This window comes from Notolepis coatsorum, assembly GCF_963971535.1.
Source record: "Notolepis coatsorum genome assembly, chromosome: 3".
In the NCBI taxonomy this organism is placed as follows: Eukaryota; Metazoa; Chordata; class Actinopteri; order Aulopiformes; family Paralepididae; genus Notolepis; species Notolepis coatsorum.
The window spans coordinates 92936624-92951465 of NC_140167.1; the positions used below are offsets into that span (position 1 = coordinate 92936624).

General features: G+C 45.3%; 1 protein-coding gene across 7 annotated transcripts in view; it reads left to right on the plus strand.

The window, feature by feature from the left end:
- The window catches only part of fyco1a (FYVE and coiled-coil domain autophagy adaptor 1a), a 67290-nt gene extending 53366 nt beyond the window's left edge, over positions 1-13924 (plus strand). For all 7 annotated transcript variants that reach the window (XM_084309473.1, XM_084309475.1, XM_084309472.1 and 4 more), the window contains 4 exons: positions 4596-4682; positions 5178-5388; positions 9708-9817; positions 10981-13924. In XM_084309473.1, coding sequence (XP_084165599.1) covers positions 4596-4682; positions 5178-5388; positions 9708-9817; positions 10981-11056 — 484 coding nt within the window. In that variant the 3' untranslated portion in view covers positions 11057-13924. The remainder of the gene's footprint in view (positions 1-4595; positions 4683-5177; positions 5389-9707; positions 9818-10980) is intronic.
- The last annotated feature ends 918 nt before the right edge of the window (positions 13925-14842 follow it).

Below are 14842 nucleotides of genomic sequence, written 5' to 3' on the forward strand. Positions count from 1 at the left end.
AATTATCGGGCCGATATCAGCAATTATGACGTCATCCCGATAAACCCGATAACATTATTGATAGCTCCGATAATATATAATACATTTTTTGGTTAAAAGAAATCCGGTGTGGGTGGATTGGGATGAAGGGCGTTTGTTTTTACTGTAGGCTCCTCCCGTTTTGCCAGTACTGTGGTACGACTGCTAGCGTGTGGTTTAGGAAGAGTTTTTCACAAATCCAGCGCTCCCTTTCTCATGCCTGGCTGTGACGTAGTCACGTAACATTCAGAAGCACCACAGATAGTAAACAAAGATGGCGTCGTCAGACTTTTTCAAAGTTTCAGAGGAAAACAGTTCGCTCTGCTATTTGTAACAAATGCAGAAGTTCCACGAGGAGGGAAAGGGGCAACAAGCTATAACACATCCAACCTAATAAGTCACCTGAAACATCACCACCGCTACGATGGTGTATTAAAATCCGACGACGACGCGCAAGCAGCTAAAGGCTAAGCTAATCCAAAGCCAGCTGCAAAGGAACCGGCGCGGCTCGTACCTATTGACGAGGCGTTTGCAAAATTAAAGATGTTTGACAGAGACGATTTGTTTGGTTTATTTCATTCTTTTTGAGGCGTGCTGTCCTATAAATGCAAAGTAATAGTTGTTTCATGGACCAAGACCACAACAGTCTCCTCTCCTATAGCGTCAAATATATATATATTATCAGTTATCGGTATCGGTATCGACCTTGAGGAGCAGAAAGTTATCGGTATCGATATCGGGGTAAAAAAAACAATATCGTGCACCCCTAGTTGTGATCACTTCTCTGTATCACGTTTAACCCTTTCACTGCCGCGCACTACCAAACGGCTAACCCTTTCACTGCGACAATACACAGAAGCTTAACCCTTTCACTGCGACAATACACAGCAGGTTAACCCTTTCACTGCCACATGACAGCAGGTTAACCCTTTCACTGCCACATTGCAGAAGGTTAACGCTTTACTATCACACTACCGACGGTGACCACTGAGTGTTCTCTCTGTGTGTCATGTGACCTCCCTGCTGTGAGGCAGTGGTGCTGAGTGTTCTCTCTCTCTGTGTGTCATGTGACCTCCCTGCTGTGAGGCAGTGGTGCTGAGTGTTCTCTCTCTCTGTGTGTCATGTGACCTCCCTGCTGTGAGGCAGTGGTGCTGAGTGTTCTCTCTCTCTGTGTGTCATGTGACCTCCCTGCTGTGAGGCAGTGGTGCTGAGTGTTCTCTCTCTCTCTGTGTCATGTGACCTCCCTGCTGTGAGGCAGTGGTGCTGAGTGTTCTCTCTCTGTGTCATGTGACCTCCCTGCTGTGAGGCAGTGGTGCTGAGTGTTCTCTCTCTGTGTCATGTGACCTCCCTGCTGTGAGGCAGTGGTGCTGAGTGTTCTCTCTCTCTGTGTGTCATGTGACCTCCCTGCTGTGAGGCAGTGGTGCTGAGTGTTCTCTCTCTGTGTCATGTGACCTCCCTGCTGTGAGGCAGTGGTGCTGAGTGTTCTCTCTCTCTCTGTGTGTCATGTGACCTCCCTGCTGTGAGGCAGTGGTGCTGAGTGTTCTCTCTCTCTCTGTGTGTCATGTGACCTCCCTGCTGTGAGGCAGTGGTGCTGAGTGTTCTCTCTCTCTCTGTGTGTCATGTGACCTCCCTGCTGTGAGGCAGTGGTGCTGAGTGTTCTCTCTCTCTGTGTGTCATGTGACCTCCCTGCTGTGAGGCAGTGGTGCTGAGTGTTCTCTCTCTCTCTGTGTGTCATGTGACCTCCCTGCTGTGAGGCAGTGGTGCTGAGTGTTCTCTCTCTCTCTGTGTGTCATGTGACCTCCCTGCTGTGAGGCAGTGGTGCTGAGTGTTCTGTCTCTCTGTGTGTCATGTGACCTCCCTGCTGTGAGGCAGTGGTGCTGAGTGTTCTCTCTCTCTCTGTGTGTCATGTGACCTCCCTGCTGTGAGGCAGTGGTGCTGAGTGTTCTCTCTCTGTGTCATGTGACCTCCCTGCTGTGAGGCAGTGGTGCTGAGTGTTCTCTCTCTCTGTGTGTCATGTGACCTCCCTGCTGTGAGGCAGTGGTGCTGAGTGTTCTCTCTCTCTCTGTGTGTCATGTGACCTCCCTGCTGTGAGGCAGTGGTGCTGAGTGTTCTGTCTCTCTGTGTGTCATGTGACCTCCCTGCTGTGAGGCAGTGGTGCTGAGTGTTCTCTCTCTGTGTCATGTGACCTCCCTGCTGTGAGGCAGTGGTGCTGAGTGTTCTCTCTCTCTGTGTGTCATGTGACCTCCCTGCTGTGAGGCAGTGGTGCTGAGTGTTCTCTCTCTGTGTCATGTGACCTCCCTGCTGTGAGGCAGTGGTGCTGAGTGTTCTCTCTCTCTGTGTGTCATGTGACCTCCCTGCTGTGAGGCAGTGGTGCTGAGTGTTCTCTCTCTCTGTGTGTCATGTGACCTCCCTGCTGTGAGGCAGTGGTGCTGAGTGTTCTCTCTCTCTCTGTGTGTCATGTGACCTCCCTGCTGTGAGGCAGTGGTGCTGAGTGTTCTCTCTCTCTCTGTGTGTCATGTGACCTCCCTGCTGTGAGGCAGTGGTGCTGAGTGTTCTGTCTCTCTGTGTGTCATGTGACCTCCCTGCTGTGAGGCAGTGGTGCTGAGTGTTCTCTCTCTGTGTCATGTGACCTCCCTGCTGTGAGGCAGTGGTGCTGAGTGTTCTCTCTCTCTCTGTGTGTCATGTGACCTCCCTGCTGTGAGGCAGTGGTGCTGAGTGTTCTCTCTCTCTCTGTGTGTCATGTGACCTCCCTGCTGTGAGGCAGTGGTGCTGAGTGTTCTCTCTCTCTCTGTGTGTCATGTGACCTCCCTGCTGTGAGGCAGTGGTGCTGAGTGTTCTCTCTCTCTGTGTGTCATGTGACCTCCCTGCTGTGAGGCAGTGGTGCTGAGTGTTCTGTGTGTCATGTGACCTCCCTGCTGTGAGGCAGTGGTGCTGAGTGTTCTCTCTCTCTCTGTGTGTCATGTGACCTCCCTGCTGTGAGGCAGTGGTGCTGAGTGTTCTCTCTCTCTCTGTGTGTCATGTGACCTCCCTGCTGTGAGGCAGTGGTGCTGAGTGTTCTCTCTCTCTCTGTGTGTCATGTGACCTCCCTGCTGTGAGGCAGTGGTGCTGAGTGTTCTCTCTCTCTGTGTGTCATGTGACCTCCCTGCTGTGAGGCAGTGGTGCTGAGTGTTCTCTCTCTCTGTGTGTCATGTGACCTCCCTGCTGTGAGGCAGTGGTGCTGAGTGTTCTCTCTCTCTCTGTGTGTCATGTGACCTCCCTGCTGTGAGGCAGTGGTGCTGAGTGTTCTCTCTCTCTCTGTGTGTCATGTGACCTCCCTGCTGTGAGGCAGTGGTGCTGAGTGTTCTCTCTGTGTCATGTGACCTCCCTGCTGTGAGGCAGTGGTGCTGAGTGTTCTGTGTGTCATGTGACCTCCCTGCTGTGAGGCAGTGGTGCTGAGTGTTCTGTGTGTCATGTGACCTCCCTGCTGTGAGGCAGTGGTGCTGAGTGTTCTCTCTCTCTCTGTGTGTCATGTGACCTCCCTGCTGTGAGGCAGTGGTGCTGAGTGTTCTCTCTCTCTCTGTGTGTCATGTGACCTCCCTGCTGTGAGGCAGTGGTGCTGAGTGTTTTGTCTTTTTTTTTATCCACTTTTTCTCCTCCTGTTTTTCTGTGTGTTTTTTCTCCCATCACAATTTAGTCGTGCAAATTCCCCCTCCCCTTCCTGGTCGTTGCTTGCATGTGCCCCCCACTGGTCGGTCTAGGGAGGGTTGATAGATACTATCACATGTCCCCTCCGATACATGCAGAGTCAGCCAGCCACTTCTTTTCACCTGCCAGCGCGGACTCTCATTGGCGAGGTGTAACGTGTGGGAGGCTCACACTATACCCTCGCCATCTCCTGTCCTTGCTGTGCAGGCGCCCTGACCGACCTGCAGGAGCCGCTGTTTACAACGACCAGATTACCACCCATCGACTCCCCTCCCGCTGACTCTGCCAATTGAGTCAGTATGACGGCCGGCCCGAGCCGGAGGCAACGCTGACAGCCGGATTCGATACCAGTGTCTCTCGCGTTGGTGACGAGCGCTTAGTCCGCTGCGCCACCCAGCCGCGATTGTTCTGTCTTGTAAGGCTGAGACGATATGCTATTTGGAAGAATCGATAAATCGGGACAAAATTATCGATAAATATTGCTATTTTTATTACTCTTTTTTAAAATTTAATTATTATTATTTAAACAACTAATTTATGTTTATTTTGCAGCAATTCGTTGTCATTGCCGCCATCTTTAGTGTTACAGATTTCCCCATTCAAAACCACCACAGTGATCCTTCTCATGTTACAGTCTGGTCTCTGGCTGTGATGGAGGAGTGCGCTGCATATTGAATGCACAGTGCAGAGTTGCAATACAACTGAATTTACATGAAATGGGGATGTTTGAACTAAAACATGCCACAAGACCTAGTATTTTAGTATAGTATAATGTATCTAAAAAAAATAAAAAATGTACACATGCAAAAGAAAACGATAAGTGATGCCACTTATGGATTTCACGCAGTTCTAGATAAATCCTTAGCCTTAGTGTCTTGTGACTCGTCTTGCAGCGGCACAGGAGACTTGGCCCCAGAGGAGCCGGACGAGGCCACTGTTCAGGACGCGGAGATCAACCTGCTCACATCAGGAGACGTCACGTGAGTTCAATCACCTCATGGCTTCACGCAAAACCGCTGTATTACTTATGTTGTAGGTGGTTTTCAACTTGACAATAATAACTAAATGATTCTAACTGACACTACAGCTCAGAGGTCACATCTTGACTGAAAATATGTATTATTATTATTATTATGATGATGATGATGATGATTATTATTATTATTATTATTATTATTATTATTATTATTATTATTATTATTATTATTATTATTATTATTATTATTATTATTATTATTATTATTATTATTATTATTATTTTTTATTACTAGGATTATTTTGGACTTGCTGATAGAGAAGATTATTTGAAATTTATTTAGCTAAACTGTAAAATAACAGTTGTTTTGATATTAGTAAACCTGACAGGATGTCGAAAGTGGTCACAGCTGTTGCCTAGCAACACACCAAACATCCCACCCAAACAGCCGCCGACAGATTGTTGAGTCACCTGTGCTTTAATGCCGCTTGTGCCACAGGCTGATGGTCCCCCTCAGCATCGATGACATCTCTCAGTTCGGCGACGGTAACCGGGAGCTCTTCGTCAAGTCCAGCTGCTACAGCGCCATAGCCATCGCCGTGGGGGACAGCGGACCTTCCATCAGCTGGATGTTCTCGTCAGAACCCAAGAGCATCTCCTTCAGCGTGGTCTACCGCCAAGCTGCAGACACCCCCGTGGAGCAGTCCAAGGTAGGGGGCCGCCCAGAGACGGGTTACCGCTGAGTATCAGAGTTAGCAAAAAATGGCGTAATTTATTAAAAACTGAAAAAACACCACATCCCCTTTACGGTCCAACGAAAAACAACCCGTAGGCGACAAAAGCAGAGTCCAGTAATGCAGTGTTCAACGTCCCCTTTAACTCTTTCTCTGCCAGCTATTATCCTCATCCTGTAGTAAATGCGCCACGCTTTAAAATAGGCATTTTCACTGTGCGTCACGGTGTTTGCAGGGCTATATCTATATTCTATATTATAGCTATGGAGACAATACTATGGCTCATTTGACAGTAAATATCCCTCGTTCAACATGTGAAAAAGAATAAATTTTTTCATGTATACGTTCGCGCGTTATCCCGTCGTAAATATTGTATAGTTCCAGAGTGATCCTGGCTAATTCCTGAAAACGGCGCTATGGAGTGATATGTGAATTTTGCTGCTCTGATCATCATCAACGGCATTCGTTTTGAATATACATACATTAATCGACTGGATCGATATGAAATCGTTGTAGGATCAAGGTGGAATTGACGTCAGATAGTCCTTACCTTTGATCGGGGGTATTCCAAAAAGAATATTCCAATTGTCTGATCGTGATTTCCAGTATTGGTGTCCATCGGGTCCCCGACATAATCCGGCACAACACATGCATCGAGGGGCCATGGACACGTTCCAATGTGATCGGGTGAACCGCTAGACTTGCCTGTACCAAAATTCGCCGCCCGGTCGAGATTAGATGTGCGATACTGCCACCTAGCAGGATCTGGCCGGTACTGCACTTGTGGGGTCTCTGTATGCCTTTTAACACATTCCTGGCCAACCACGTATATATACGTTATTGGGAGCCAGCGGTTGACGTATATATATATACGTTTTTGACTCGTTTTCTCTTTTATTCGATTTTAATACCCTATTCAATGTCAGGGAGCTGTATTTTGCCTGGAAAAGGCATATTGGGACTCCGAAGGTGCAGTACCGGCCAGATCCTGCTAGTGGCGCTGTATCGAGAATGCAGTAACCCCTGTTCCAGACCGAGTGCCACACTGAAAACGCTCCGGGCGCTCTTTTCTACTAACCTGAACCTAGGGCTTCACCCGATCCCATTGAATAGTTTTCGGGGGCCCCGATTCATTATGCTGTGGTGGGTCAAATGGACAAATGATCTACCAGATGGCTATCAAATAATTGGAATATTCTTTTTGGAATCCCACCGGCCACAGGTAAGGACAATTTAACGTCAATTTCAGCTTGATCGTGCAAGGATTTCATAGCCCATCCCCCTGATCAGCGTATGTTGTGGTAATAACGAATGCCGTTATCGGCAATCAATTCATCCGAAACGACCCCCCCCCCCCCTTTCATGCATTCATGATGAAACATAATACCTATCTTATGCATTTGATTTTTTATTGTAGCGTGTGTAGGGACAAAACGCCAATGGATTTGGTATAATACACGTTGCGGCTTATAAATAGCCTCACAGGAATTAGCCCCGCTCATTCCGAAATAACACTCATATTCACCACAGTATAAAACGGGAACATATAGATGGAAAAATTATTTCTTTTTTGCATCTTGAACGCGAGGTTCTTACTGTCAAATGACCATGATATTGTATCCATAGTTATAATATAAAATATAGATTTAGCTCTACAAACAACGTGACGCACAGTGAAAGTGTGTAATGGAAAGCTGGCCTAGCTATAGCTATCTGGGGAATTCCAATGGCTGTGAATGTGTTAACGGTAACATAGACGTCCGTGACACTGAATAGAATATTAAAATAAAATAAAGGAAAACTGACCAAATAACGTATATACGTGATTGGCGTTCAACGGTTGGTGAGCAAACACAATATATACGTGGATGGCGCAGATTGAGTTAAGAAGAGCGAAAGTAAACAATCCCATAGGCGATAAAAAAAACTGAGTCCAGCAGATAACGAAAATGTTCAGGTAGTCCAAGACTCACTAGTCCAAGACTCTGCAGACAGTGGAAAAGCGGCGTAAGAGAATACTTCATAATTCTTTCTGTATTAGTGTGTCAGTAGACTATTCTTTTAGATTTTTGGAAACTTTTAATTAAATAATTTTTGAAAGCATCTTCATGGTTTAATGCAGCCATATGTTGCAGGGACTATTACAATCATCATGTTGGCGTGACTGTATGCATCAAAGGGTTAAATCAAGCATTTTTTAAGTGCTTTAGAGGAAATGTCAAAATATCGCGATATATTGTGTATCGTGACACATAGCCAAAATATATTGCGATATAATTTAGAGGCCATGTCGCCCCAGCCCTACAGTGCACTGGACCGTTGAACTCTCCAACATAACGAGACCAGGGTTCGCACAAGGTCCTTAACACTTTGATCGCCATGCTTAAATTCATAATTTACCATCCTCCGCCAGCCCTATTTAATATGGAGAAGTTCCCCTTCTTTGCAGGGCTATAACTTTTTAAATTGTATTGCTAAATTGACATTACTATGGCCCATTCAACGTCCTATATCTATTGTTCAGGGTGTAGCAATGTTATACTTTTTCATTCACATATTCATACTAAAATACGGTCTAAAGTATAAGTATGTTTTTATCGTTTTCTGCAGCTTTCTCCAGAACGTGATTTATAGCTCCAAATGCATTATATTGATGATGAAATACAGTTTGATAGGAATCTGCGCGAGATAAAACATTTCAAATGGACGTGCTTCTAGAAGTTACTAAGTATGATCTGATGATGACCGGATGGGGGGGGGGTCGTTTATAATTCCGTGGCCAACGTTATATGATTCATCTAGTGTGGGTGATATGATCATTAGAGCAGTTAGTATCGAACACATTGAAAAATAACGTTGAAACTCACCGTAGCTTCCTCGCGCCGTTGGGCGATGAGCGTGGAACAGAAATGTTCCTATTATGGGATGTACAAATATGCGATCCATTTCCAGGTTGTATAATAGTATATACGTCCAAATCATGTTGTTTATCGAGTTATTTGCAACCGATCGATGTCCAGTGTGTCAAGATGGAGTCCCGCTAACGATAGCGAGTGCCCGGACGAAATATGGGAGAGCACCACATCCGGCGCATCACTTCCTGTTTGGGCGATCCGCCGATCGGCCACCAGATGGCGCTCTTGAACCGTTGGAGAGTTGAGAGGGGCTCAACAGTAGATCTCAGGTCTCCGGGGGAGAAATATGATTTCGATCACAGATTTTTGAAATATTGATATCAAAGACGCTGTCCAGCGTCTTTGGCAGAATAAGCATGGCGGGGAAAGACGTGTCCCAGCGTTTTTGGCGATTAAAGTGTTAATTAAAGTGCTTGATTTTGACCAAAAAAAGTCAAGGCCTGGAATTCCTTGAAAACAGCCAGTTTTTTAACAAGGTGCTTAAAAAGTCCCTGAAATTCAAATCAATCATTCGCATTGAAAGTTTTGTTCATCCATGATAAAATTGTTCTGAATCAAGAGATAATTATTTTTTATTTAAAGTGTAACTAATTGTCGGATATTGGTTTTAAGCCAGATTTTTCTTTTCTATAAAAAATGTAAATGCCCTTTTAAAATGAAAAATAGTGCTTGGGAAAGTTTGTATAACTTGAAAGTACTTGAAAGTCCTTGAATTTCATTTCGCAATGTCTGTGCGAACCCTGTCCAACATAAAGAGACTGAGAAAAGCACGGCTGCTCGACAGGGCTTCACTCCTCTGACCATAGTCAAGTCAAGTCATACATTTGGCATTTTGCTGGTATGTATTTCCTGGTAATAGATACAGTACATGTTCTTTTTTTTCCTTTTTTTCTTTTTTCTTATCTTTTCCCCCCTCCTTTTTCCGATTTTTCTCCCATCCCACTGTTAGTCGTTATGCCAATTCCCAACCCCCTTCCTGGTTGTTGCGCACCCCCCCCCCCCTATTGTTGGTCCGGGAGGCCGGAGACTGTCACATGCTTTCCTCCGACACATGTGCAGCCAGCCGGCAGCCAGCCTGGCAGCGCAGATTCTCACCGGGAGAGTGTAACGTGTGGAAGGTCACACTACCTTTCTCCAGATCCTACCCTCGCTGTGCAGGTGCCCCGACCAAACTGTAGGGGTCGCTGTCCACAACGCCCAGGACCCACCCACGGCTTCCCTCCCCCTAACTCAGCCAAACGAGTTAGTATAGCGATCAGCCCCGAGCCAAGGCAATGCTGACTCTCCGGGAGTCGAGACCGCAGCCTCTTGCATTGGTGACGAGCACAATCTCCGCTACGCCACCTGACCGCCCAGTACATGTTCTTGTTCTCTTCTCAGGTGTTGATTCCCTTAACTCGCTGTAACTCCCACAAAGAGAACATCCAGGGCCAGTTGAAAGTGAGAAACCCCGGGCTCTACACACTCATCTTCGACAACTCCTTCTCACGGTAAGGGACTCTGAACTCTTGCTCTACACACTCATCTTCGACAACTCCTTCTCACGGTAAGGGACTCTGAACTCTGGCTATACACACTCATCTTCGACAACTCCTTCTCACGGTAAGGGACTCTGAACATCCCTCTCCGAACAGAATGTAGCGAACATGGAAAAGCATTTTTTTCTTACCTTTTTTTTTTTTTTTTTTTTTTCGTTTTTCTCCCCTCCCAATGTTAGTCGTTATGCCAATTCCCAATCCTGGTCGTTGCGCACTCTACCCCCTACCGTCGGTCTGGGAGGGCGGAGACTATCACATGCTTCCTCCGACACATGTGTACCCAGCCCACCACTTCTTTTCACCTGGCAGCGTGGACTCTCACTGGGAGAGTGTAACGTGTGGAAGGTCACACTACCTCCTTCCAGATCCTTCCCTCGCTGTGCAGGCGCCCCGACCGAACTGTAGGAGTCACTGTTTTACACTGTCACTGACCCGGACCCACCCACCAGCTTCCCTCCCGCTGACTCTGCCAATTGAGCCAGTATGACGGCCGTCCAAGCCGGAGGCAACGCTGACAGCCGGACAGTGTATTTTGCCTTGGTGACGAGCACGTAGTCCGCTGCGCCACCCAGCCGCCTCCCCCGAAAATGCATTTTTAATGGCACTTCACTGTGTGTGTGTGTGTGTGTGTGTGTGTGTGTGTGTGTGTGTGTGTGTGTGTGTGTGTGTGTGTGTGTGTGTGTGTGTGTGTGTGTGTGTGTGTGTGTGTGTGTGTGTGTGTGTGTGTGTGTGTGTGTGTGTGTGTGTGTGTGTGTGTGTGTGTGTGTGTGTGTGTGTGTGTGTGTGTGTGTGTGTGTGTGTGTGTGTGTGTGTGTGCGTGCGTGCGTGCGTGCGTGCGTGCGTGCGTGCGCGCGCGTGCGCGTGCGTGCATGCGTTGTATAGCCATACTTGTGGGGACCCATCACTCTTGACAGCCCAAATTTTGGACGGTCCTCACATGGGAAAATGGCGATTTTATGTTTTTTAGGGTTAAGCAGGTTAGCTGTTAAGTTAGGAGTTGGTTAGTTACAGTTAGTGGGCTATTAGGCCTGACGCCTCTTTTGGTTAATGTTTGTGTCATGGTTTGATATCTCACGTCCATTTGCTCTCCTCTGTGCCCCCCCTTCTTCAAACAGGTTCATCTCCAAGAAGGTTTTCTACCACTTGACAATCGACAAGCCTGTAATCTACGATGGAAGTGACTTTCCCTGAGAGGTCGGGCTGTGAGCGGGAGCCGTGGAAACGGAGTACAGATCGGGGGGATAAAGGGAACTCTCAACTGTCGATTTCTTGTTCTTACTTTACTTATTTCATGTGCCCTATTGTTTCTTAACCTCCCCACCAAGTTCTCTTTGTTTTTAGTATAAATCTATTTGTTTAAATCCATGTTACTTAACCCACTACCACACTACAAAGGGTTAACCCTTTCACTACCACACCACAGAAGGGTTAACCCTTTTCACTAGCAGAACTATTACAGACGGTTAACCTTTTTTAATTTTCTTAATTTTTTTAAGTGCGTTCAGTTTTTTTTTTTTACAATTACCTAATTGTTAATGGAGATTTTAGAGGGAGAAAAGGTGGGGGGGGGTTAAGGTATATAACGTTTACAGTTACTGTTCAAATACGGACCGAGTAGGACTGGATTTTAATGCCATTTGTTCATAGGAATTTTTTTTAAGAATAATTATGAAAGTATCAGGGGAGATCGTCTCAGCCACTCAGAGCAGGAGCGACTAGTAGAGAGGAGTCTCTCTGAGCAGGAGCGACTAGTAGAGAGGAGTCTCTCTGAGCAGGAGAGACTAGTAGAGAGGAGTCTCTCAGAGCAGGAGCGACTAGTAGCGAGGAGTCTCTCTGAGCAGGAGCGACTAGTAGCGAGGAGTCTCTCTGAGCAGGAGCGACTAGTAGCGAGGAGTCTCTCTGAGCAGGAGCGACTAGTAGAGAGGAGTCTCTCTGAGCAGGAGCGACTAGTAGAGAGGAGTCTCTCTGAGCAGGAGCGACTAGTAGCGAGGAGTCTCTCTGAGCAGGAGCGACTAGTAGCGAGGAGTCTCTGAGCAGGAGCGACTAGTAGCGAGGAGTCTCTGAGCAGGAGCGACTAGTAGCGAGGAGTCTCTGAGCAGGAGCGACTAGTAGCGAGGAGTCTCTGAGCAGGAGCGACTAGTAGCGAGGAGTCTCTCTGAGCAGGAGCGACTAGTAGCGAGGAGTCTCTCTGAGCAGGAGCGACTAGTAGCGAGGAGTCTCTCTGAGCAGGAGAGACTAGTAGAGAGGAGTCTCTGAGCAGGAGCGACTAGTAGCGAGGAGTCTCTGAGCAGGAGCGACTAGTAGCGAGGAGTCTCTCTGAGCAGGAGCGACTAGTAGCGAGGAGTCTGAGCAGGAGCGACTAGTAGCGAGGAGTCTCTCTGAGCAGGAGCGACTAGTAGCGAGGAGTCTCTGAGCAGGAGCGACTAGTAGCGAGGAGTCTCTGAGCAGCTTCACATGAGACGTCACCCCATATTGCTTCTTGCCGTGATGATGCGGTTCAAGGACTCACACTTCTATCGAGACACTTTCTACCCAGATTGGACCGTAATTGCTTTGAATTTGATTTCACTCCCTGAATTTACTGTCAAAGAAAGCATCGGGGAGAATTTATAATAAATGATTAAGGCTGAGACGATATGCCATTTGGAAGAATCGATAAATCGGAACAAAATTATCAATAAATATAGATTTTCTTTGTATTATTATTTTATTTTTAAATCTTTTTTATTATTATTATTATTACGGCATCGCAAAAACTACAGTGAGTGGACGTGACACAGACACACATGAACTAACGTTAAATATTTTTTTTTCTTTTTTAAGAAAAAAAGTTTTTTAAACTTTTTATTTAATTTATTTCTTTTATTTTTTACATGTGCAAAAAAAATCAATAAGTGACGGCACTTATCGATTTCACGCAGTTATCGATAATTATAAATCGATAAGCGGTCTCAGCCTTATAAATGATAAAACAATAGCTAGTCCACCAAATGAATGCAGAACCCAGAGGATAGAACACGTGTTTCTATTCTGAGGTCTACTTCTGAAGCCGATACACTCTTGTGCAAAGCTCTTATAAGAGCGGTCCGTGAGATTATCTTTACACGAGCAGCAGCCGGCATGTCCGTATCTCCCGTTTTGTAAATGAAAGACTGACATCTCTCTTGTTTCATGAAGAGCACACAGGAAGCCTTCATCCTCCACACCCCAAACACACATTTCTGTCATCTTGCTACCCACGAACAATGCCTCACAGCGTGTATAGGCTGAATATTATGCAATAACAAACAAGCTATATCAAAGACTTGTCAGCTAATGTGATTTCTTTTCAAAGTGTCAATTATTTATCACCGATTTCAGCTTCCTTCTGCAATTGTATGTTTAGTCTGTTATGGCCAAGGAGCATGGTGCTTGCTATGGCTAATTAGGGGACTTAATATGGGAAAATGTATCATGCACAATATATACAGTATATATTTAAGACCGTTTGATGAAACCTATTTTTGCTCAGTTTGGTTTGATTTTAATCTCTGGAATCATTGTAGCCATATATTTGAGATACTTCTTGTACTCTCAAGGATCCAAATGTGTTTGAATACTGTGTGATGTTCATTTTTACCCTGGATGCAATAATGAATGAAGATCTCATTTGCTTTTGTGGAGTTGACCTATAATGATACAAGGGCTTATCTCAATGCTGCTTCTGTAGAGAATCTGTTTGCATTTTTACAAACACTTCTCTTTTGTATTCTTTTGATTGGTGTAAACGAGTGCAATTTGTATACAAAGCCTCATATTTTCATTACAGAATTGCACGTTGTTAGGGTTTTTAAAGAATTGTGTAACAAAAAGGTATTTTAAAATAAATGTGTTAGTTGTATATGGTATTTGTAAAAGAATGCAAGCAGGGACAGATTTTCTACCTGGTCTTTTTGATGAATACTTTTACATAAGGTGACCGCTCTACAAGCATATATGCAGCATTGCAGCCAGTAATGGACCTGTTACATATGGCTACTACATGTAAACATAAAAAACATGAATAAAATGTGAGAATTATGTTGCTCCAGTTTAACTTATTTGTGTGCTATTGTATTGACACGTGCAACAGCCAGCACTGCGGTATAGTCTGAAGTAGTGACACATATACTGGGAAATGTATGCAACCTATCAACCCATATATATAAATATAGGCTAAACCTACCAAACAATTTATTTTTGTTTACACTGGCCGTCATTATTAACGAACAGGTGTTTGAGGTTCAGCAGAATGGATTATCTTCTTACCACCAGTGCTCTACTCGATTAATTGATTCATTGATTGAAAATGTTATTAACAGATTGCAGAATGGGTACAATACAGTACAGCTCAATACACACAATTGTTAAGGGGATGCAGACCCAGAGAAAGACTTTCATCTTGTTTACATCAGGGTCCCCCATTTTCAATTCATCATAACATAATGACATACAGTACAGATAGACAGTACTGCTACATCTATACATTTATGACATACCAGATTTACAAATACAGTACTGTGTGATACAAAAATAGTCTAAAAAAGAGACCGGTATATACATTTGACGAAGAAACTGTACATTGGAGGAGGTGGGGGGGGGGGGGGGGGGACAGTACAGGTAACTAATCCTGATGAAGACCGCTATGGTCGAAACATGTTGATTAGATTTTAAATGACTTAGCCACCTTTAATAAAGGCCTTTTAACCATCTTCCCTCTGGATTTTACATATTTTTGAGTGCCTGGATCGACTCTCTTCTCTGAACAGTACAGGTAATAGTTCGAAAATATCGCCTATATCTTCTGATTCTTGTCAATACTTATTACAATTAAATATATAATACTCATTGACGCTGAAAGTGGCTAAACACTCATCTTGAACACATGCAGTCAATCCACACACGCGGTCATAACACCAGGAGCGCGCGTCGACCAGGACCTTGGAGAGCGCTCTCTGC